Raw genomic sequence first — 24,986 nt, forward strand, 5'->3', positions numbered from 1 at the left:
ACACTCTGTCTCTACAAAAAAAAAAAAAAAAAACAAAAAACAAAAAACACATAACCACAATCCCATCGTGTCCTATAAAATATAATTTATTGATACAAACTAATCTACTGTAATCATTTAATTTCCTTTCTCTGTCCAAAATATCTTTTTTCAGATGGTTTGTCTGAATTGAGATCAAACAAAGTCTCTCTCAGTCTATAAGTATCCCCTCCCTACTTTTTTTTTGGAGACAGAGCCTCAAGCTGTCACCCTGGGTAGAGTGCTGTGACATCACAGCTCACAGCAACCTCCAACTCCTGGGCTTAGGCGATTCTCCTGCCTCAGTCTCCCAAGTAGCTGTGACTACAGGCACCCACCACAGCGCCCGGCTATTTTTTGGTTGTAGTTGTCACTGTTGTTTGGCAGGCCCAGGCTGGATTTGAACCCGCCAGCTCTGGTGTATGTGGCTGATGCCTTAGCCGCTTGAGCTATAGGTGCGGAGGCCCCTTCCCTACTTATTAATTTTTGGTTATCCTAGTTACTTCTTGAAGAAAAGTGTAATATAGGGCGGCGCCTGTGGCTCAGTCGGTAGGGCGCCGGCCCCATATACCGAGGGTGACACGGGTTCAAATCTGGCCCCGGCCAAACTGCAACCAAAAAATAGCCGGGTGCTGTGGCAGGCGCCTGTGGTCCCGGCTACTTGGGAGGCTGAGGCAAGAGAATCGCTGAAGCCCAGGAGTTGGAGGTTGCTGTGAGCTGTGTGAGGCCAAGGCACTCTACCGAGGGCCATAAAGTGAGACTCTGTCTCTACGAAAAAAAAAAGTGTAATATTATTTTGAACTAACTCAAATTTGTAAAATTTCCAGAATTTTGAGTTTGGTTGTATCTTCAGGCCCACATTTCTAACATGGTCTTGTCTGACCCCCCACACCCTTTACCCTTTCCTGACAATTTCCATCCCTCTTCTGTAGGCACACTTCACAGGTAATATCTCACTTCCTCCCTCATCACACAGAAGCGGCCCACTCTGTGCAGTGTGGAGAGGCACCAGCTCAGGGTGCCAGCCTGCCCATCAGGAAGCCCCCTCAGCCTGCTTGCCCTGTGGTGTCAGCAGGGAAGGATGACTGCCCTTTAGACCCTTTATCTCATTAGGAAAATGCTAGTTTGCTAACTCCATCACTCTGTTAGCTGTGTTGCTTCTACAAAGACAAACCCTCCTTCATTTGGATACGTTGATACAGAAGGCATGAAAGCTGCATGTGCTTTGGATTCTTTCATTTACCAGTTCTCAGAATAATGAGCTGATGGCCTAGCCTTATCCAGAGGTAATCGGTAAGCTTTTGTCAGGATCACTCTGATTGCAAAGATGTTTGTATTGCAGATACCGTCTTCAATCTGAAATCTGTTTGGCTGGGCCTAATAGATCATACCCATAATTCTGGCACTTTGGGAGGCCTAGGCAGCAGGATCACTAAGGCTAGGAGTTGGAGACACCTTGGGTAACAAAGTAAGGCTTCATTTCTACAAATATAAAAATCAAAAGCCAGGTGCAGTTTACATGCCTGTAATACTAGCACTCTGGAAGGATGAAGCAAGTGGATGCCTGGAGCTCAGGATTTTGAGACTGAGCAAGAGTGAGACCCTGTCTCTACTAAAATAGAAAAAATAGCCGAGTGTTGTGGCAGGTGCCTGTAGTCCCAGCTATTAGGAAGCTGAGGTACGAGGATCACTTGAGTCCAGGAGTTCAAGGCTGCTATAAGCTATGATGATGCCACTGTACTCTACCCAGGGCAACAAAGTGATACTCTGTCTGAAAAAAAAAATAAATAAGTATTAAAATTTAAAAAAATAGCCATACACCTATAGTCCCAGTAACTTGGAGGCTGAGGCAGGAGGATGGCTTCAGTCCAGACATTCAAGGCTGCAGTAAGCTATGACTACACCACTGTAGTCCCAGAATGGGAGAAAGAGCAAAACCTTAACTCTAAAAATAAAAATCTCCATTTTTTCGCCTATAATCCTAGCACTCTGGGAGGCCAAGGAGGGTGAACTGCATGAGCTCACACGTTCAAGACCAGCCTGAACCAGAGTGAGATCTCATCTCTAAAAGAAAGAAAAATAGCCGGGCGCTGTGGCAGGCACCTATAGTTCCAGCTACTAGTGAGGCTAAGGCAGGACAACTGCTAGAGCCTAAGAGTATGAGGTTGCTGTGAGCTGTGATGCCATAGCACTCTACTGAGGCCAACAATGTGAGACTCTGTCTCAAAATAAAAAAAAACGAAACGAAAAGGATAGCACCTGTGGCTCAGTGAGTAGGGCGCCGCCCCATATACCGAGGGTGGCGGGTTCAAACCCAGCCCTGGCCAAACTGCAACAACAACAAAAAATAGCCGGGCGTTGTGGCAGGCGCCTGTAGTCCCAGCTGCTCAGGAGGCTGAGGCAGGAGAATTGCGTAGGCCCAAGATCTGGAGGGTGCTGTGAGTCCTGTGACATCATGGCACTCTATGGAGGGCGGTAAAGTGAGATTCTGTCTCTACAAAAAAAAAAAAAAAAAAAAAATCTCCATTTTTTTTTTGAGACAGAGCCTCAAGCTGTCGCCCTAGGTAGAGTGCTGTGACATCACAGCTCACAGCAACCTCCAACTCCTAGGCTCAAGCGGTCTCCTGTCTCTGCCTCCCAAGTACCTAGGACTACAGGCGCCCGCCACCAGGCTTGGCTATTTTTTGGTCACAGCCATCATTGTTGTTTGGCAGGCCCAGGCTGGATTCAAACCGGCCAGCTCAGGTGTATGTGGCTGGCGCCTTAGCTGCTTGAGCCACAGGCGCCAAGCCAAATCTCCATGTTTTAATCCACGATGGTAACTCTTCTTTGTGAGACCACTGACCAGTGGGTGTCCCCTGCGTGGGTCCCTGTGCTCCCCCCCAAGGTGTCTGTTCCCTGCTGGCCTCCTTTGTCCTCTTTGCTTTCCATCAGAAGACGTCTCAACTCAACCTGTGCTTCTTCTGGCCCAGACCCAGGCTCCTCAGAGGAAGACCCCTAACCAGAAGTGTTCAGAACCCATTCTCCAAGCACTGGGGGTGAGAACTGCTGTGAAGTTGTCATGCAAACAGGTGCAAAAACAAAGTTAACAAAGTCCTGCAACTTCTACCTCTGATATAAACATGAATATCATGAAATTCAGGTAAGAAAATAACTGGATGTAACATTCGCATTTTAGGGGAAAAGTAAGCACTTACCTGTTATAACACATGTGCTTCTGAAAATTTTTACTTAAGAACCCCTCGTAGAAGGTGGCCATTTCTTCAGCATTCAGCGTTGCTCTCTGACCTGAAAGTTAATTTCAACGTAGACATTCAGATTTACGGAGAAGAGCCAGGCGCAGTGCTCACACCTGCAATCCCAGCACTCTGGGAGGCCAAGGTGGTGGATTGCCTGAGCCCACGAGTTCAAGACCAGCCTGAGCAAGAGTGAGAGGTCTCTAAAAATTGCCAGGTGCTGGGGTGGCGCCTGTGGCTCAGTGAGTAGGGCGCCGGCCCCATATGCCGAGGGTGATGAGTTCAAGCCCAGCCCCTGCCAAACTGCAACAAAAAAATAGCCGGGCATTGTGGCGGGCGCCTGTAGTCCCAGCTGCTCAGGAGGCTGAGGCGAGAGAATTGCGTAAGCCCAAGAGTTAGAGGTTGCTGTGAGCCGTGTGACGCCACAGCACTCTACCCTGGGGCGGTACAGTGAGACTCTGTCTCTACAAAAAAAAAAAAAAAAATTGCCAGGTGCTGTGGCGGGAGCCTGTAGGACCAGCTACTTGGAAGACTGAGTCAAGAGGATCACTTGAGGCCAAGAGTTTGAGGTTGCTGTGAGCTATGAGGCCATAGCACTATATCAGGATTAACAAAGTAAGACTCTGTCTCAAAAAAAAAAAAAAAAAAGGCTTAAGGAGTGCTCTATTAACTATGAAAGAATTTGGCAAGCTTGCAGGATATAAGATTAATACACAAATATCAGTTCATTTCTATATACTAGCAATAACCAGTCTGAAAATAAAATTAAGAAAACAGTTCCGGCCAGGCACAGTAGCTCATGCCTGTAATCCTAGCACTCTGGGAAGCTGAGGCGGGTGGATTGCTTTGAGCTCACGAGTTCAAGACCAGCCTAAGCAAAAAGCGAGACTCCTGTCTCTACTAAAAATCGAAAAACTTGAGGCAAGAGGACCACTGGAGCCCGAATTGGAGGTTGTTAAGAGCTATGACGCCATGGCACTCTACCCGGGGGACAGCTTACGACTCTGTCTCAAAAAAAAAGAAAAGAAAAGAGACAACATATAAGACTTGTAGGCTGAAAGGGTAGCGCCTGTGGCTCAGTGAGTAGGTGCCAGCCCCATATACCAGTGGTGGCAGGTTCAAACCTGGCCCCGGCCAAACTGCAACAAAAAATATAGCTGGGCATTGTGGCGGGCACCTGTAGTCCCAGCTACTCAGAAGGCTGAAGCAAAAGAATTGCCTAAGCCCAGGAGTTGGAGGTTGTTGTGAGCTGTGTGATGCCCTAGCACTCTACCCAGGGCGATAAAGTGAGACTGCCTCTACAAAAAATAAAAATAAATAAAAATAAAAAAATAATTAAAAAAAGACTTGTAGGCTGAAGACTACAAGACACAGTGCAGGCCAGGCATGCTGGCTCGTGCCTGTAATCCCAGCACTTTGGAAGTTCAAGACAGGACGACTGCTTGAGCCCTAGAGCTGGCAACCAGCATGGGCAACAGAGCAAGATCCTGTCTCTATAAAAAAAACAGGGTCTCACTCTGTTGCCCCAGCTGGAGTACAGTGTCATCATCAGAGCTCACTGCAACCTCAAGCTCCTGGGCTCAAGTGATTCTCCTAACTCAGCCTCCCAAAGCGCTAAGGTTACAGGCATCAGGCATGAACCACTGTACCAGCCTCTACTAAAAAATTTTTGAAACTTAGCAGAGTCTGGCAGTGTGGTGGTGTGTACCTTGTAGCCCCAGCTCCTTGGGAGACTGAGGTGGGAGGATAACCTCAGGTATTTGAGGCTGCAGTGAGCTATGATTATACCACTTTTTTTTTTGCAGTTTTTGGCTGGGGCTGGGTTTGAACCCACTACCTCTGGCATATGGGGCCGGCATCCAATTCCTTTGAGCCACAGGCACCGCCCCAAAACTCTTTTATTATTACTAGTATTATTATTATTTTTTTTTTTTTTTTGCAGCTTTTGGCCAGGGCTGGATTTGAACCCGCCACCTCCGGCATACGGGGCTGGCGCCCTACTCCTTTGAGCCACAGGCACCGCCCTTGATTATACCACTTTTTTTTTTTTTTTTTTTGTAGAGACAGAGTCTCACTTTATGGCCCTTGGTAGAGTGCCGTGGCCTCACACAGCTCACAGCAACCTCCAACTCCTGGGCTTAAGTGACTCTCTTGCCTCAGCCTCCCGAGTAGCTGGGACTACAGGCGCCCGCCACAACGCCCGGCTATTTTTTTGGTTGCAGTTTGGCCAGGGCCAGGTTTGAACCCGCCACCCTCGGTATATGGGGCAGGCGCCCTACCGACTGAGCCACAGGCGCCGCCCAATTATACCACTTTTTAAAGAGATTCCATCTCTTGGCTTGGCGCCCATGGCTCAGTGGTTAGAGCACTGGCCACACGCACCAAGGGTAGCAGGTTCAAACCTGGCCTGGACCTGTTAAACAATGACAACTACAACAAAAAATTAGCCAGGCATTGTGGTGGGCACCTGTAGTCCCAGCTACTCAGGAGGCTGAGGCAAGAGAATCAGCTAAGCCCAAGAGTTTGAGGTTGCTGTGAGCTCTAAAGAGGGTGACACAGTAAGATTCTATCTCAAAAAACAAAACAAACAAACAAACAAACAAAAAACTCTGTCTCTTAAAAAGGAAAAGAGAAGCATAAACATACTGGGAAGAAATGGAAGAAGACATCAGTAAATGGAAAGACATTCCATGCTCATGGTTTGGAATACTTAATACTGTTAAGATGAAAACCCTTCAGAAATTAACACACACATTCAAGATAATCCTTATTAAAACCTCAGCTGGCATTTTCTGCCCCAGAAACTGACAAACTTGTCTTAAAATTCAAATGGAAATGCAAAGAACCCCAATAGCCAGAACAAGCCTGACAAAGAAGAACAAAGTTGGAAGATTCTCATGTCTCAGTTTCAAAACTTACCACATAGACACGGTAATGAAGATGGTTTGGTGCTGGCATAAGGACCGGAAGACAGATGGATGGAATGGAACACGGAGTCCAGAAAAACTCCAAACGTTTGTGGTAAGTGATTTTTAATGAGGGTGCCAAGACAATTCAAAGGGAAAGAATAGTACTTTTTTTTGAGACAGAGTCTCAAGCTTTTGCCCTGGGTAGAGTGCTGGGGCATCACAGCTCACAGCAACCTCCAACTCCTGGGCTCAAGCGATTCTCTTGCCTCTGCCTCCCAAGTAGCTGGGACTACAGGTGCTTGCCAAAATGCCCGGCTATTTTTTGGTTGTCGCTGTCCTTGTTGTTTGGCAGGCCTGGACTGGATTTGAACCTGTCAGTTCAGATGTATGTGGCTGGCGCCTTAGCCACTTGAGCCACAGGTGCCGAGCTGAGAATAGTACCTTTTTTTTTTTTTTTTTGAGACAGAGTCTCACTTTGTTGTTTTTAGTAGCATGCTGTGGCATCACAGCTCACAGCAACCTCCACCTCTTGGGCTTAGGCGATTCTCTTGCCTCAGCCTCCCAAGTAGCTGGGATTACAGGTGCCCGACACAACACCTGGCTATTTTTTTTGTTGTTGTTGCAGTTTGGCCCGGGCTGGGTTTGAACCTGCCACCCTCGGTATATGGGGCCAGTGCCCAACTCACTGAGCCACAGGCGCCGCCCAAGAAAAGTATTTTTAATAAATGTTTGTTGGGGCAAAAGAATAAGTTGAACTTCCACCTCACACCATAGAGAAAATTAACTCAAAATGTATAAAACTCTTAAATAAAACAGGTACAAATCTTCATCACCTTAAATTAGGTAATATTTATAGATAAACGCCTGAAACACAAGCAAAGAAAAAATAAACTTTGGGTACAACGAATACTATTTGGGTGATGGGTACAGTTTGAGTGACCGAAGCATTACAAAAGCAATCCATGTAACAAAAAGCATTTGTGCCCCCTGAATATTTTGAAATTTAAAGAAAGAAAAAGAGAAAACGCGGCTGGCCCCATATACGGAAGGCGAGGGTGGCGGGTTCAAACCCGGCCCCAGCCAAACTGCAACAAAAAAATAGCCGGGCATTGTGGCAGGCGCCTGTAGTCCCAGCTACTCGGGAGGCTGAGGCAAGAGAATCGCTTAAGCCCAAGAGTTTGAGGTTGCTATGAGCTGTGACACCACGGCATTCTACCAAGGGCAACAAAGTGAGACTCTGTCACAAAAGAAAAAAAAAAGAAAAAGAAAAGAAAAAAAGGGAAAACAGACTGGATTTCATCAAAATTAAAAACTTAGGCTGGGTTGCAGTGGCCTACACCTGTCATCCTAGCACTCTGGGAGGCCAAGGCAAGAGGATCACTTGAGGTCAAGAGTTTGAAACCAGCCTGAGCAAAAGTAAGGCCCTGGCTCTACTAAAAATAGAAACATTCCAGTGGATAAGATGAAGGGTGTGGAGAGGCACAGGTGTGGCTGAGGAAGGCTGGCAGGCCAGGCCAGGCCGGCCCAGACCATGAGGGAGCCGGACCCACGCCTCCACTGTAGGCAGGCAAAGCAAATATAGCCCTGAGAGCAGAATCCCCTTTCAGGTGAGGAATGGGGTCTCCAGACAGCCCTCAGGTGGGCTTCCCCCTCCTTCGCTCCCTTGCCACCAGAGGAAGTGCCGAGGCAGAAAGGGTGTCTCCAGCAGCAGCCAGAGCTGCTCCTCCCCAGGCCAAGCCCATCCTTCCTTGGCTGTGCGGCCCTAGAACCGTGACTTCTCTCTCTGCCTCAGTTTCCTCACCTCCAGCAGGTGATCACGACAGTAGGACCTCATAAGCCTGCTTGGAGACTGAGTTCTAGTCAGTGTAGCAGGAGGGGTGGGGTCTGGCACAGAAGCGCTCACATGTCATTACTGCTGCCGGTACAGCCCCAGGAAACCTGGGGGCCAGGGGCAGGGCCAGCTTGGTGGTACCCAACTCCCTTGCTGTGGGGTTCTCAGGACAGGTCGGCGTGCCACCTTGCCAAACACGCCCAGCCCTATGGGCACCATGAATGGTGTGCCTGCTAGGCAGTGAGTGCCCCACACCTGCTGGTGCTGCAGCCCACCGCTGGATGCGACCTCAGTCTAGAGGAGGGGTTCTCAACCCATGGGTCAAGGCACACTGTGTGCCACCAGAGGGTCTTAGGTGGGCTTTGAAAAAAAAATTTTTTTTTTTTTTTTTTTTTTTGAGATAGAGTCGGCTCTTTAGGAAAAAGTCTTTTGCCCTCTGATTAGAGATTAGAGCCCAGAGAACCAATTAGGAACTTACTATAACCCACAGAGAATTAGCAAGGGCCTGAAGCAATGCCATGTGTAAAGGACAGGGAGCGGCAAAAGTGTTGAGAAATGTTACAGATAAACTAGGAGATGAAGGGACGGTAGAGAAGCTTGGAGGTGACTCTGGTTTCTGGCCCATGTGGGACCATGAACTGAGACCCCGAATCAGGGAGAGAAGCTGGTGCACAGGGGGGAGAGGTTTCAGAGGCTGGACTGCAGGACAGAAGGTAAAGGTCACAGGCTGGTCATCCATCAGAGCCACATAAAATGCTTGGGAACACAAAGCAAAGGAAGAGAAGACCCTGGAGGCAAATGAGCAAAATGAGAGCGCCCGAGAGAGGAGGCTTCCGACACAGGCCGAGTTCTGCAGTGTGTCCAGGCCAAGAAGCCCCCTGAACTCTCTCTTCATTCACTATCCCTTTTTGTTACCTTCTCATGTACTTGCTCAAACCAAAACAACATTAGCAAAAACAAAAAAACAAACAAACAAGGGTACTAACCAGACTCAGTTCTCAGTCCCAGGCCTTTAGCTTTTAGTGTTGAGTGAATAAATTCTTCTTTTTCCTTAAAAAAAAAAAAAAAAGACTATCAGAGCTCCCTTTCTCCATCTTTCCATTTTCCTTCAGCTGGACCACAGCTTACAGGGTTCTGGAGAAATCTGGATGTGGATTCCCTGAGAAATGGCCCATCTCAAAGCCCATCTTAGACCATCCGGATGTGGTTAAAAGCTTCATACTTGAAACAGGATTTTAAAACGAGATGTTCAATAACATCCTTTGGGAGGCACTATTTATAAAGTTTCAGAATAAGAAAAATATACTCCATTTGAGGTAGCCCACCCACATGGATAAACAAAGTTAAATGTTTTTCTTCTGGATTAGAATATTTGTACCTCTCTCTCATGTAGTTTACTCATGAGTATGCTGTTTAGAATTCTGAATTCTCAGGAAGAATTACAATACATCTGAGAAACTTCACACTTTGAAAAACACGAACACCCAAACAGAAAGCAAAGAAAATACCAAAGATTTAGCACTCCCAAGTGGCTAACTGTATTATTTCTCACTCTGACTTAAAACCTAAACTTACCTTACTAAATGTCAAATTCTGGTTTGCCCAGAATTGTTGATTCCATTCTTGTGTGTCTTGTCTCAGTTCTCTAAGCTTTTGTTCCAATGGTGATTCATTTTCAGGGATGTAAAAGTGAACAGGTCGAAGATTTGAATATTTATCTGGGGGTCCTATCCAATCACAGCAGGATTTTCTTGGAGGGCAGAATCTTGTGACCTTTAACAAAATTTATGGGATTAATATATAACTAAACAAATGTGTAGTATTATAAAATTAACAATCTGGGCCAAATTGGTGGCTCATGCCTGTAATCCCAGCACTTTGGGAAGTGAAGGTGGGAGGATTGCTTGAGGACAAAAGTTTGGGACCAGTCTGGGCAACATAGCAAGACCCCTATCTCTTAAAAATAGTAGCTGGGGGGCAGCGCCTGTGGCTCAAAGGAGTATGGCGCCGGCCCTATATGGCGGAGGTGTCAGGTTCAAACCCAGCCCCAGCCAAAAACTGCAAAAAAGAAAAAAAATGTAGCTGGGCATGATGGCATGAGTGACGCCACGGCACTCTACCAAGGGCGACAAACTGAGACTCTTTCTCTTAAAAAAAAAAAAAAAGGGGCAGCACCTGTGGCTCAGTGAGTAGGGCGCCGGCCCCATATACCGAGGGTGGAGGGTTCAAACCCAGCCCCGGCCAAACTGCAACAAAAAAATAGCCAGGCATTGTGGCGAGTGCCTGTAGTCCCAGCTGCTCAGGAGGCTGAGGCAAGAGAATCACATAAGCCCAAGAGCTGGAAGTTGCTGTGAGCTGTGTGACGCCACAGCACTCTACCGAGGGCAGTAAAGTGAGACTCCATCTCTACCAAAAAAAAAAAAAAAAAAAGAAGATGATGACAACTTCAATGTTGGCATCTCCAACTTAAAAGAAGTGTAACAGGGCAGCGCCTGTGGCTCAAAGGAGTAGGGTGCCAGCCCCATATGCCAGAGGTGGCAAGTTCAAATTCAGCCCCAGCCATAAACTGCAAAAAAAAACAAAAAACAAGGATTCTGTAACAACTTCAGTTTTGTTTTTTTTTTTGTAGAGACAGAGTCTTACTTTATGGCCCTCGGTAGAGTGCTGTGGCATCACACAGCTCACAGCAACCTCCAACTCCTGGGCTTAAGCAATTCTCTTGCCTCAGCCTCCTGAGTAGCTGGGACTACAGGCGCCCGCCACAACGCCCAGCTATTTTTTGGTTGCAGTTTGGTCCGGGCCGGGTTTGAACCCGCCACCCTCGGCATATGGGGCCGGTGCCCTACGGACTGAGCCACAGGCGCCGCCCCAACTTCAGTTTTTTAAAAGATATTTTTAAAGAAACATTTTGTTTTTGTCTTGTTTTATGCAACAAGGTAGTGTATTGACAGGGAGAAAGATTGATAAGCGTGATAAACAAAAGATAACTGAAGCAGGGGACAGAACTTCTGGCAGTGGAGGGGGAGAATCCAAATGAGAAGCCCCTAAAGAAACATTTTCTAAACTTGAAGAAATCATATTTCCTCAATATTTTCTACTTTTTCACTTACTACAAACCTTCCTAATGCTGTGACCCTTTAATACAGTTCCTGTGGGTCATGACCCACAGCTTGAGCTGCTCTAGACTCAAATAGTTGTCTTGATGGTGATAGCATCTAGTGCTGAGTGAAGACATCACAGATTTTTTTTTGGTAGAGACAGAGTCTCACTGTACCGCCCTCGGGTAGAGTGCTGTGGCATCACACGGCTCACAGCAACCTCCAACTCCTGGGCGTAGGCGATTCTCTTGACTCAGCCTCCCAAGTAGCTGGGACTACAGGCACCCACCACAACGCCCGGCTATTTTTTTGTTGCAGTTTGGCTGGGGCTGGGGCTGGGTTTGAACCTGCCACCCTTGGTATATGGGGCCGGCGCCCTGCTCACTGAGCCACAGGTGCCGCCCGACATCACAGATTTTTAATAAAATACTGCAAGTGCCAGTGCTTCAGCATGCTCAATGATGCTTTTGTCACCATACTGACCCCTGCCCAGCCAGATGCTATGCAGAGCTTTAGTCTTTCGTCCGACGGCTTTCCCCCAAGTACGACCACCATTTGCAACCACCTCCACCACGAGGCTCTGCTTCTCCCCAGGGTGTCTGTGTAAGCAAAGACCAGAAGAACACTGACAGCTTCTTCCGGGTTTTCTGTGGATCCCACACAGCTCTCGGGTGTGTTAGATGAGTGCTCTGTCGGTGGGACTCTTCACAAGCTATTTTCCCAGTTTCTGCTTTCTGCAAGAATTTTATTGTTTTGTTTTTTTTTTTTTTTGTAGAGACAGAGTCTCACTGTACCGCCCTCGGTAGAGTGCCGTGGCGTCACACAGCTCACAGCAACCTCCAGCTCTTGGGCTTACGCGATTCTCCTGCCTCAGCCTCCCGAGTAGCTGGGACTACAGGCGCCCGCCACAACGTCCGGCTATTTTTTTGTTGCAGTTTGGCCGGGGCTGGGCTTGAACCCACCACCCTCGGCACATGGGGCCGGCGCCCTACTCACTGAGCCACAGGCGCCGCCCTCTGCAAGAATTTTAATTCTGCCTTCAGTTCACTCACAGCTTTGTGCCACTTTCTGTGCCACCTCTCCTGGATCTAGAAAGCCCTCTGGATCAGTTCCTTGGCTATGGCAATTCGCTCACAGAGCATGGCGTGTGCAGACATGCTGACAGCATTATTCCTTTCTGAAGCTGAGTCTATGAACCTGTGCTTCTATATGTCTGATTTTGGAATGACTGCTCCTCTGATAGCTAAGGAAAGGATGGCAGCGATACTTTTGAACTCTTCTTTAAGTATACTGGATCTGACAAACCTTCATTTCTTCAGCCTGATAGCTTTGGAGTATATACCATGTCCGGCAGCACCCAGGATCCCGAGCGTGAGCAGGCAGGCGCCAGCAAACAGAGGCCAGGACCCGCCGGGAGACCTCCCCGGGCAGCACCCTCCTGCACCACGCTTTGTGACCAGCTTCACCACCAAACCCCACGCTTGCCGACTGTGTTTCCAATTCTTCCTATTTTTAGAATGCTTGGGAATTTAGAAGATCAGGTAGGTAATGGAAGCCAAGACTCATTAGAATGCTTGGAAAAAGTGGTTCACACCTGTAATCCTAACACTCTTGAGAGGCAGAGGCAGGAAGATCTCTTGAATTTAGGAGTTAGAGACCTGTCTGAGCAAGAGCAAGACCCCATCTCTACTAAAAACAGAAAACCCACAGTTGGGTGTTGTGGCAGGTAGTCCCACTGGTAGTCCCAGCTACTTGGGAGGCTGAGGCAAGAGAATCACTTAAGTCCAAGAGTTTGAGGTTGCTGTGAGCTGTGACACCACAGCACTCTACCCAGGGCTATGTAGTAAGACACACATACACACAAAACAAACGAGGCGTGTGGCAGGCAGCTGTAGTCCCAGCTACTGAGGAGGCTAAGGCAGGAGGATTGCTAGAGCCCAAGACTTTGAGCTTGCTGTGAGCTACGATGACACTATGGCACTCAACTCCAGAACAACAGAGTGAAATTCTGTCTCAAAAAAATAAATAAATAAAAATAAAATTTTTTTTTGTTCTTATAAAGTATACAATGTAGTGGTTTTTATATGTTCACAGCAGTGTAACCATCACCACCCCCAGAAGAAACTCCCTATTCTATCAGTCACTCCCTGTCCCCCTTCCCCATATCCTGGCAGCCACTAATCTCCAGATTTGCCTTTTCTGGACATTTCACATAACTGGAATCATACTGTTAGGTCTTTTGTGACTGGCTTCTTTTATTTAGCATTTTTTCTTTTCTTTTTTTTTTTTTTGAGACAGTGTCTCGGGTGTTGTAGCAGGCACCTGTAGTCCCAGCTACTTGGGAAGCTGAGGCAAGAGAATTGCTTAAGCTCAAGAGTTTGAGGTTGCTGTGAGCTGTGATGCCACAGCACTCTACCGAGGGCGACACAGTAAGACTCTGTCAAAAAAACAAAACAAAAACAAGCTCAGGCCTGTAATCCCAGCACTTTGGAAGGTCAGGGTAGGAGGACTGCTTGAGGCCTGGAGGAGTGACGTTGAACCTGTGGTCTGTGAAGGGTGAAATGAGAGTGGGCTTTGGAGAGGATGTGAGCAAAGTCCCTAAGGTGGAGAGGGCAGTCTGTTGTGTTAGATGGTCTGGCAGGTACAAGAGGAGGGCAGCCTGCAGGCCACAAGACTGGACGTTAGACTCAGGAAAGTCTCTGAAGTTCCTGAAGGTTGTTATTTTTTTTTGTTTTTTAGAGACAGTGTCACTATGTCACCCTTGGTAAGGTGCCATGGTGTCACAGCTCACAGCAACCTCAAACTCTTAGGTTTAAGCAATTCTCTTGCCTTAGTCTCCCAAGTAGCTGGGACTACAGGCACCCACCACAACACTCAGCTACTTTTTTGTTGTAGTTGTCATTGTTGTTTAGCAGGCCCCGGCTGGGTTTGAACCTGCCAGCTCTGGTGTATGTGGCTAGTGCCCTAGCTGCTGAGCTATGGGCGCCGAGCTAACTTAGCATTTTCAAGATTCATTCACGTTGTAGCCTAGATTGGTCTTCTTTTCATGGCTGAATGCTATTCCATTGTGTGGGTACGATGCATTTTGTCCCTCCATCAGTTGAGACATTTGGGCTATTTCCACCATTTGGCTTTTATGAATAATGTTGCTATGAACATTCATGTACAGATTTGGGGTGGACACGTGTTCTTAATTCTCTTGGGCCTATGAATGGAAGTGCTGGGTCACATGATGACTACACATAAACGTTTTGGGAACTGCCAGACTGTTTGCCTCCCAGCGGAGTAAGAGAGCTCTAATGCCTCCATATTCCCACTGTGTTCATCTCTGTCCAATGTTTGTTTTTTTTTTGTAGAGACAGAGTCTCACTTTATCACCCTCAATAGAGTGCCGTGGCGTCACACAGCTCACAGCAACCTCCAAATCCTTGGGCTTAGGCGATTCTCTTGCCTCAGTCTCCCAAGTAGCTGGGACTACAGGCGCCTGCCACAACGCCCGGCTATTTTTTTGTTGTTGTTGTTGCAGTTTGGCCAGGGCTGGGTTTGAACCCGCCACCCCGCTGAGCCACAGGCGCCGCCCTCTGTCCAATGTTTTATTACAGCCATCATAGTGGATATGAAGTGGTGGCTGAGGATTTTTCACTCATTTTTGGCAAATTCTTGTATTACTAGCCAACCCATGTCTGCAAATGCTAACCAGTATAGCTCAGACACAAATGTTATTTGATATTAAGGAGTAGGATGAAGGTGAAAAAACACCTATGTTGGGCCTTCACGATTTGTCAATGACATGATTTCTGTGCTGAATACGCAGGGAAAGACAGAGGCATGTTGACCCCTCTCGGCCATCTAAGAATGGACGCTGGGCCTGGAGCGCTTCCTTCCCACAGGATGGAGGTCCCACGGCCGGGACAAGCGTGTCACTGTGTGTGGGAAGGCCGTTCCATCTCAGACTCGGAGGGTCCTCCTTTGTCCTGGGAGAGCATGTGTCACAGGGCACTTGGCCAACCTCACCACTACAGGGTGGGGACAGGGTCCTGCCTTGGCTTGGGGTGCGGGGGGGAAGCCACTGGCCATGGGGACGGATAGTCACCACTGAAGCTGGTCTTGCTCTGTCCCTTCTCTCTGTGATCCCTTCTCTGTCCCTTCTCTCTGTGATCCCTTCTCTGTCCCTTCTCTCTTGCTCTGTCCCTCCTTCCAGGCAGTGCTCCAATACCAGGATGCAGGGACAGGGTGCTCAGACTTCTATTGATGAGCCAGCAGATGCCACTTGCTCGACAGAATTGGATAACAAGGTGGCACCTGTGGCTCAGGGAATAGGGCACCGGCCCCATATACTGAGGGTGGTGGGTTCAAACCCAGCCCCAGCCAAACTGCAACAAAAAAATAGCTGGGCACTGTAGTGGGTGCCTGCTACTTGGGAGGCTGAGGCAAGAGAATCAGCTAAGCCCAAGAGCTGGAGGTTGCTGTGAGCTGTGACGCCACAGCACTCTACCGAGGGCGACAAAGTGAAACTCTGTCTCCAAAAAAAAAGAAAGCAAGAATTGGATAACAGCTTTGAATACTGGAGTTATATTTTCTCCAGCCTCAGCTTTTTTGAGCTTTTCATAGTGTAATGACAAGAACACACTCATAATTTAATCTGCATTATTACCATTTTCTCCTTTACTATATAAATTGTCTAGACTACTTCACTATACTGTATATACTATTACTGCATTTTCTAAACAATCAACAGAATAGTAACTCAAGCCATGATTAGGGGCATTTGTTAATTTCCACGGTTCGAGTACTTCAGCCGTGGACAACCCAGCCAGCAACGTTCAGTCACTGAGCAAGGGGCAGGCAGCTGTGCAGTGGTCATCTCCACACATAGGCACAGCAGCTGACGGGCTCAGAAGTGCCAGTAACTATAAAATGGAATAAAGTGAACAGGAAGTGCTGAGTATTAACTTTGTTTTTAAGATAATTTATTTATATAGTTATAAATATATAAATTATTTATATTCACATTTATTATATATTTATATATAATGTTATTTATATAATTATATTTATATAATTTAATATAACTTTTTTTTTTTTGAGACAGACTTTCACTTTGTTGCCCTCAGTAAAGTGCCTCAGCCTCCCAAGTAGCTGAGACTACAGGTGCCTGCCACAACTCCCAGATACTTTTTAGAGAGAGGGGTCTCACTCTTGCTCAGGCTAGTGTCGAACTCATGAGCTTAAGCACCAAATTTAGGTGCTAGGACTACAGGCGTGAGCCATTGTGCCCAGCTATATAACTTAAATTTTTAATAATGGCAACTTATCAGCTAAATTCCTAAAAATGTCATGAACATCCCCACTGCAGGGTGGGGGCTCCCTTGCAGGTTTCTATTAATAGTACCCGTTCCCCTGTCTGGGTCTGACTGAGAATGGCATCGCTGCAGTCACCTCAGTACCCTTCTGCCTTTTTCTGTAAAAAGTGCCTAACAACACTTTCCACACCACAGCAGCCAAGTCACTAGAGATGTTTTCTGGAAGAATAGTAGTCAAAAGTAAGTAGTTTAGCTGGGTGCAATCCCTCACACCCATAATCCTAGCACTCTGGGAGGCCAAGGCAGGTGGATTGATTGAGCTCACGAGTTCAAGACCAGCCTCAGCCATAGGAAGACCCCGTCTCTAAAAATAGCCAGGTATTATTACCTGTGGCAGGAGCCTGCAGTCCCAGCTAGTTGGGAGGCTGAGGCAAGAGAATCGATTGAGCCCAAGAGTTTGAGGTTACCGTGAGCTATGATGCCACAGCACAGTACCAGGGGTGACAAAGTGAGCCTCCGTCTCAAAAAAAAAAAAAAAAAAAAAAAAAATAGGCCTGGTACCTGTGGCTCAAGCGGCTAAAGTGCCAGCCACATACACCTGAGCTGGCGGGTTCAAATCCAGTCCAGGCCCACCAAACAACAATGACGGCTGCAACCAAAAAAAAAAAATAGCCGGGGGCGGCGCCTGTGGCTCAGTGAGTAGGGCGCCAGCCCCATATGCCGAGGGTGGCGGGTTCAAACCCAGCCCCGGCCAAACTGCAACAAAAAAATAGCCGGGCGTTGTGGCGGGCGCCTGTAGTCCCAGCTGCTCGGGAGGCTGAGGCAAGAGAATCACGTAAGCCCAAGAGTTAAGAGGTTGCTGTGAGCCGTGTGACGCCACGGCACTCTACCCGAGGGCGGTACAGTGAGACTCTGTCTCTACAAAAAAAAAAAAAAAAATAGCCGGGCATTGGGGCGGGCGCCTATAGTCCCAGCTACTTGGGAGGTGGAGGCAGGAGAATTGCTTGAGCCCAGGAGTTGGAGGGTGTGAGTTGTGATGCCACAGCACTCTACCCAGGGCAACAGCTTGAGGCTCTATTTCCAAAAAAAAAAAAAAAAATAGCCAGGCCTTGTGTAGTCCCAGCGGCTCGGGAGGCTGAGGCAAGAGGATGGCTTAAGCCCAAGAGTTTCAGGTTGCTGGCTTGGCACTAGCCACATACACTGGAGCTGGTGGGTTTGAATCCAGCTTGGGCCAGCCAAACAACGACAACTACAACAAAAAAACAGCCGGGCTTTGTGGCGGGCACCTATAGTCCCAGCTACTTGGGAGGCTGAGGCAAGAGAATTGGTTAAGCCCAAGAGTTTGAGGTTGCTGTGAGCTATAACGCCATGGCACTCTACCCAGGGCGACAGCTTGGTTGTCTCAAAAAAAAGAAAAAAAAGTTTGAGATTGCTGTAAGCTTTGACACTACACATTTTTGTATTTTTGTACTCTTTAGAAAACTAAAACATCATTTAGTACTTAAAAATGTTTTAATTTTCCTAAATCATGAGGAAATAATGAATTTTAGCAGAACATTCAAAATTATCAAAATAATAGAGTTTAATTATATTTCCTACACTTAGGTCTTCTAGAAGCAAGCACATATGTATTTATTAGAAAAAAGAAAACCTATCTAAAACCAAACTCTAATTAGCTTCATTTTCTGAGTGAGAATTAGTAGGTTCTAATGTTTCTGATACTTTTTTTTTTTTTTTTTTTTTTGTAGAGACAGAGTCTCACTTTATCGCCCTCGGTAGAGTGCCATGGCATCACACAGCTCACAGCAACCTCCAACTCCTGGGCTGAAGCGATTCTCTTGCCTCAGCCTCCCGAGTAGCTGGGACTACAGGCGCCCGCCACAACGCCCAGCTATTTTTTGGTTGCAGTTCAGCCGGGGCTGGGTTTGAACCCGCCACCCTCGGTATATGGGGCCGGCGCCTTACCGACTGAGCCACAGGCGCCGCCTGTTTCTGATACTTTTTATTTTTACCATCTTGTGACTGCTGAAGGATGAAGCTGGACTTGAAACTTCCTAGTTTGTGTGAACTCATTTCATGATTGCTGTGGATACTTTCATTCAGACAGATTTCTCTTACAGCTACAGGAGACACGTGAGGCTGAGCAGGTGGGAATCTGGGCCCTGCAGCCCTGCGGAAAGCAGCCTGCCCATCAGCTGCAGTGGTCAGCTCTGCAGAGCTCCTGCTTGGGTTCTACCCAGGCACTACTCACCTTGGCTTCCTCACTCCATACCTCAGCAGCTCAGCTATTTGAGGGGAGGGGAGGGGATGGCTGCCCCAAGAGTCCTGGCACATGGCCAGCTCCCCACTACCCTCCTGTGTGGGGCCTACCCTGTTCTGCGCCCATCAGGGCTCTATACTGTAACCAAAGCCTGTCTGACATTGCTGCTCCTTCCCTTAGAAACCTGCAGGGTAGCCGGGCGTTGTGGCGGGCACCTGTAGTCCCAGCTACTCGGGAGGCTGAGGCAAGAGAATCGCTTAAGCCCAGGAATAGGAGGTTGCTGTGAGCTGTGTGAGGCCACAGCACTCTACTGAGGGCCATAAAGTGAGACTCTGTCTCTACCAAAAAAAAAAAAAAAAAAAACACCCTGCAGGGACTTTGCGGTGCCCACAGTGGTTAGGGTGCCGGCCATATACACCAAGGCTGGCAGGTTTGAACCTGGCTCTGGCCAGCTGGACAATGACAACTGCAACAAAAAAAATAGCTGGGCGTTGTGGTGGGCACCTGTAGTCCCAGCTACTTGGGAGGCTGAAGCAAAAGAATTGCTTAAGCCCAAGAGTTTGAGGTTGCTGTGAGCTGTGACGCCATAGCATTCTACCAAGGGCAACATAGTAAGACTCTGTCTCAAAAAAACAAACAAAAAAAATCTTCAGGGACTTTCTTGAGTGTAAGGTCCAGTCTGCGGCCTGCAGGATCCCCTCCTCTTGTACCTACCAGACCATCTACCACAACAGGCTGCCGTCTTCCTCCTTGGGGACTTTGCTCACATGCTCTCCAGGCCCACTCTCATCTATCTCATCCTTCACAGACCTCAGGTTCAACGTCACTTCTTCAGGTCCTCCCAGAGACCCTGGTGAGGTGTGCCCTCACAGCACTTGCTCAACGCCGCTTTCCCCCATGGGGGACACTAACTGCGTTGTCCCTTCTCTGGTGGTACAAGCACTTGCTGGAGGAATGGAGACATGGTTTTTCCCAGTCCTATGGACTTTCTTTGTGTTTGTGCACAGAAACACATTTCATCTTCAAAAACCTCAATTTACACAACCGTTTGGTGGTGACATCTGAGTTTAGCTTGATACAGAAATTACGGATGAATCAGCATGAGAATGTCCAGACAGGCTTAGGGGCCACGGAGTTACTGCCATCAAAAGTACCCTTACCCTGTGGGTACCTGGACACCCTAAACTCCTAGTTCAGATTGCATAATCGTGAAGCAGAGCCACGCCAGGGGCAGCCTCTCACGCCAGGAGCTGGGAGGGACAGGACGGCAAAGGGAGCTGGGGGCATCCAGACACCTAATGATCCACGGCCACACCCCAGGATAACTGTTTCAGCCACATTCTTCTCTTCCTCATGTTTAACACTTTCATAGTTAATCATTCTCACTTTCATCTAGTCATCTAGTACCTCTGGAGCATTTATCTCAGTGTTACTGGGAAGCAAAGTTCCAAATGAAGGGAAAGCGACAGGCCCCGTTGGCAGGAAAGCCTGAAACCGCACTATCATCAGAGTTAAGATATGCTGATTCCATACCAAACTGACTGGGAATCTTTTTTAGAAAGTAAAGGCAAGCATAGTACAGATCTTTAACATTTTATTTATCCACCTAAAACAATCACAGAATTTTCCACTTTAACAAACAAGCCTTACATTTCCACAGATGCTTATGGACTTCTCAAGCCTTGGGGTCTGTGATACTTAGACACCAGTAGAAACTGAAGGCAAGTCCCACACAGGATCCAGGGTGGGAACAGAGCCAGGGCTGGGCCTTGGGACTGTGACCCAGGGTGGCAGCTTGTCTCCTTCCCCCAGACGGGGGGGTGGGGAGAAGACAGGTTCCACCCTGACTGTGGGCTCTGCTTGCACCTCCTTCCAGAGCCAACTCCTTTTCTTTTAATAGCCTCGGCATCAGGAAATGTTACAGGAGCCACCCTAATAATTAGTGCCTTTTTCTAGCCACCCACACATGACAAAGGAAGCTCCAGTAAGTGCCAGGCATATTCAGTTACTTGTTCACATTCATCTCTTAGTTATGGCTTCTAGAACCTGCTCTACGGTAAATGCCATTATAGTTTGAAATCTAACTTCAGTTGTGATAGCATTGATTCCTCTGCTGTCCCCTACACACACACACACACACACACACACACACACACACACACACACACACACACACGCACGCACTTCTGTTCGGTATGAAGCTGTTATTTAAAAGGGAGGAGAAAAGGCTTGGGGGAGGAAAATGTCTTTTCCTGAAAGGAAGAATCCCTTTGTAGTGTGAGTAATCGCCATAATTGATGTTCTTTCAGCACTAGCACATGACTCATGGTGTCCCGTGGATGTGTTGGGATGTGCAGAGGCGGGAGAGCCTCCTCTCTCTGGCCCCTGGAGGTCTGGGGAACATGCTAGAACCTCAGTTTCTGGAAAGGCAGCCTAACAGATTGCCCTCTTCACGGAGGGAGGAGCATGCACGTTCTTGTCAGACTGCCTTTCCATTACTGGGTCTAAGAAGGCAGCTGACCTTCCAGGTGTTGTCAAAAACTTTTCTCTTGGGCTGGGTGTGAGCTCAAGCCTGTAATCCCAGCACTCGGGGAGGCTGAGGCAGGTGGGTAGCTTGTGCTCACGAGTTTAAGACCAGCCTGGGCAAAAGTGACACCCTATCTCTACTAAAAATAGAAAAATGAGCCTGTAGTCCCAGCTATTTGGGAGGCTGAAGCAAGAGAATTGCTTGAACCCAAGAGTTCGAAGTTGCTGTGAGCTATAACGCCACAGCAATCTACAGAGGGCGACATAATGAGACTGTTTCAAAAAAAATAAAATAAAAAACAGAAAATGAGAGGGCAGCGCCTATGGCTCAGTCGGTAAGGCACCGGCCCCATATACGGAGGGTGGCGGGTTCAAACCCGGCCCCGGCTGAACTGCAACCAAAAAATAGCCGGGCGTTGTGGTGAGCGCCTGTAGTCCCAGCTGCTCAGGAGGCTGAGGCAAAAGAATCGCTTAAGCCCAGGAGTTGGAGGTTGCTGTGAGCTGTGTGAGGCCACAGCACTCTACCAAGGGCCATAAAGTGAAACTCTGTCTCTACAAAAAAAAAAACAAACAAACAAACAGAAAATGAGGCAAGAGGATCACTTCAGCCTAAGAGCTGGAGGTTGCTGTGAGCTACCACAGCACTCTACCCAGAGTGCTTGAGACTCTGACTCAAAAAACAAAAACAAAAAAACTCCAAACTTTTGGGCGGCGCCTGTGGCTCAGTCGGTGGGGCGCTGGCCCCATATACCGAGGGTGGCGGGTTCAAACCCGGCCCCGGCCAAACTGCAACTAAAAAATAGCTGGGCGTTGTGGCAGGCGCCTGTAGTCCCAGCTACTCGGGAGGCTGAGGCAAGAGAATCGCTTAAGCCCAGGAGTTGGAGGTTGCTGTGAGCTGTGTGAGGCCACGGCACTCTACCGAGGGCCATAAAGTGAGACTCTGTCTCTACAAAAAAAAAAAAACTCCAAACTTTTCTCTTTCTCCCGGTGACTTGATAGGCTGGGCAGCCCCAGCAGGGCTTCTCCCTGGCTCCCCTCCCTCGGGCCACAGCAGTGGCCTGACTCTCCTGCCACACCACAGGGGCTTTCCTTCCAGCAGCCAGGATTCGCAGCAGGACAAATTAAGACTTGAAACATTTCCTCAGCACCCTTCTCCTGGAAGTGCCTTATGTAGCACAAAGCCAACAAGGGGAAACCAAAAGAAGAGTGAAAAGAGAAAACATTAGCAAATTTTCGAGTTCTTGTCTGCTGGTCCAGAGGCCTCGTGCTTCCTGACTTCCTCTGAGATGTGTCACCCAAACGACCACCAGGACAGCTAGATGGTCCAGTGCCTGTAGGAGAACTTTAGTGGCAATATCAGTTTGCAAACTGGGAAGAGAGTCTCCAGGTGGACCAAAGGCGCTCTCTCTGCACAAGGGTTGGTTTTTATGCCTCACAGGGCCAACATCATACATATTTAGCAGGTCTTTTTCTTTTTCTTTTTTAAGGAAGAGTGGAGGAATAGGGTAATCAAATACCAGGCTTGTTCACATGCCTGCCCTTCCAGATCACTCTATGTGGGCTTATCCCACTCCTCCTCTCACATCCTGCTAGCAACCCTTGGCAGGTCAGGAGTTCCAGATCAGCCCAAACCAGCTAGAGACCCCATCTCTACTGAAAATTGAAAACTTAGCTGGGCATTATGGTGGGTGCCTGGAGTCCCTGCTACTCGGGAGACTAAGGCAGGAGGATTAATTGAACCTAGAAATTTGAGGTTGCTGTGAGCTAAGCTGATACCATTACACTCCAGTCTGGGTGACAGAGCAAAACTCTAAAAAAAAGAGAGAGAGAGTGGAGTAGACATGTGAGATTGAAGTGTAATATCTACTTAGATAACGAAAACAACGTTTACAATCTATACTTTTAAGCTTTGATTGGGAGGGTGGCGCTTGTGGCTCAAAGGGGTAGGGTGCTGACTCCATATGCTGGAGATGGTGGGTTCAAACCCACAAAAACTGCAAAAAAAAAAAAAAAAAACATTCGATGGAGGGGATGGCTCATCATGCCTGTAATGGTAGCACTCTGGGAGGTCAAGACAGGTAGACTGCTTAAGCTCAGGAGTTTGAGGACAGCCTGAACAAGAAGAGCAATACCCCATCTCTACTAAAAATAGAAGGGCTCAGCCCCTGTAGCTCAGTGGCTAGGGTGCCATCCACATACACTTGAGGCTGGTGGGTTCGAACCCGGCCTGGGCCTGCCAAACAGTAACAGCTACAAAAAAAAAAAAAAAAATAGGGAGCACCTGTACTTCCAGCTACTTGGGAGACTGAGGCAAGAGAATTGCTTAAGCCCAAGAGTTTGGAGTTGTTGTGAGCTGTAATGTCACGGGACTCTACCAAGGGCAACATAGTGAGACTGTCTCAAAAAAAAAAAAAAAAAATAGAAAAAACTGGCCAGGCGTTGTGGTGGGTGCCTGTAGTTCTAGCTACCTGGGAGGCTGAGACAGGAGGATCACTTTTGAGCCCAGGAGTTTGAAGTTGTTGGGAACTATGATGCCACAGCACTTTACCCTGTTACTTACATCAAAGTAAGACTGTCTCAAAAAAAAAAAAAAAAAAAAAATCCAATATTTACATTTTATGTTCAAAGTCCAAAAGACAACAATCTCTCCGTGCCACAAAAATATAATTACCTGGAGAACCAGCCATGCACTCAGGAAGCACAAGGATGGTACCAAACACATAGAAAATATAATTGTCCTGAGGTAAATACTGTTCTCTTATGTTCTATCCAATATTTAGCATAATAGGGCATTCGGATCCTAAAAACAAAAAACAAAACAATAAAACAACAATTGGGGCTGGGCTCCGTGGCTTATGCCTGTAATTCCAGCACTCTGGGAGGCTGAGGTGGGTGGGTTGCTTGAGCTCACAAGTTTGACACCAGTCTGAGCAAAATCGAGATCCCGTCTCTACTAAAAATACAAAAACTAAGGCAAAAAGATCGCTTGAGCCCAAGAGGTGGAGGTTGCTGTGAGGTATCATGCCACGTCACTCTACCCAGGGTGAAAGCTTGAGACTCTGTCTCTAAAAAATACAACAAATTGGGAGGCCAAAGTGGGAGGATTGCTTGAGCCCAGCAGTTCAAGACCAGCATGAGCAAGAACAAGACCCCATCTCTACTAAAAATAGAAAAATTAGCCAGCCATATATACATATGGTCCCAGCTACTGTGGGGCGGGGAGCCTGAGGCAGGAGGACCATTTGAGCCCAGAAGTCTGAGGTTACAGTGAGCTATGATGACACCACTGCACTCTAGCCTGGGTGACACAGGGAGACTGTGTCAAGTTGAAATGCCAGCACTGAGCAAGCTCTGACTCATGGCCCAGCCACTCCACCTTCCTGTATCATCGCGCTCACAATCACCCCCTTCAACAAGTGTGGGCAGTCAGACAGGTGCACAGCACAGGCTTACTTGTCACTCAGACTACAAAAGGGAGAGAGGCCACATCTTGAGGATCACATCCACGGTAAGATTTATTTTAACAAAAAGCCTGTATGACATTGGAGAAATCTTTGAGTGCTGGGTTTTGTTTTGTTTTGTTTTCCCAGCAGTAATTCACAAAATAAGCTAGGGAAAATTCTCACCCTGGAGAAAGTTCTTGGTTGATTTCCAGTTTGCCCTTCCGGAGGATTTTCAGATATGTTTTATTTTTCTGCCCAAAGCCTGAGATGCTGATTGAGTTTCTATGTTCCAGATAGAAGTCAGGGCTGTGGCCACTGCAACAGGGAACTGAGCCAGCAGCTGGAGTCTGGGCAAAAAGCTG

General features: G+C 47.7%; 1 protein-coding gene across 1 annotated transcript in view; it reads right to left on the bottom strand.

Moving 5' to 3' along the window:
• The window catches only part of LOC128587171 (cytochrome c oxidase assembly factor 8), a 29,425-nt gene that overhangs the window by 3,100 nt on the left and 1,339 nt on the right, over positions 1 to 24,986 (bottom strand). Inside the window, exons 2-4 of the mRNA XM_053593072.1 lie at positions 9,570 to 9,767; positions 8,981 to 9,044; positions 3,216 to 3,306 (exon numbers count right to left, since the gene is read on the bottom strand). Of these exons, the coding sequence (XP_053449047.1) occupies positions 3,216 to 3,306; positions 8,981 to 9,044; positions 9,570 to 9,767 (353 nt within the window). The remainder of the gene's footprint in view (positions 1 to 3,215; positions 3,307 to 8,980; positions 9,045 to 9,569; positions 9,768 to 24,986) is intronic.

Source organism: Nycticebus coucang, chromosome 6 (genome assembly GCF_027406575.1).
Source record: "Nycticebus coucang isolate mNycCou1 chromosome 6, mNycCou1.pri, whole genome shotgun sequence".
NCBI classification, from domain to species: domain Eukaryota; kingdom Metazoa; phylum Chordata; class Mammalia; order Primates; family Lorisidae; genus Nycticebus; species Nycticebus coucang.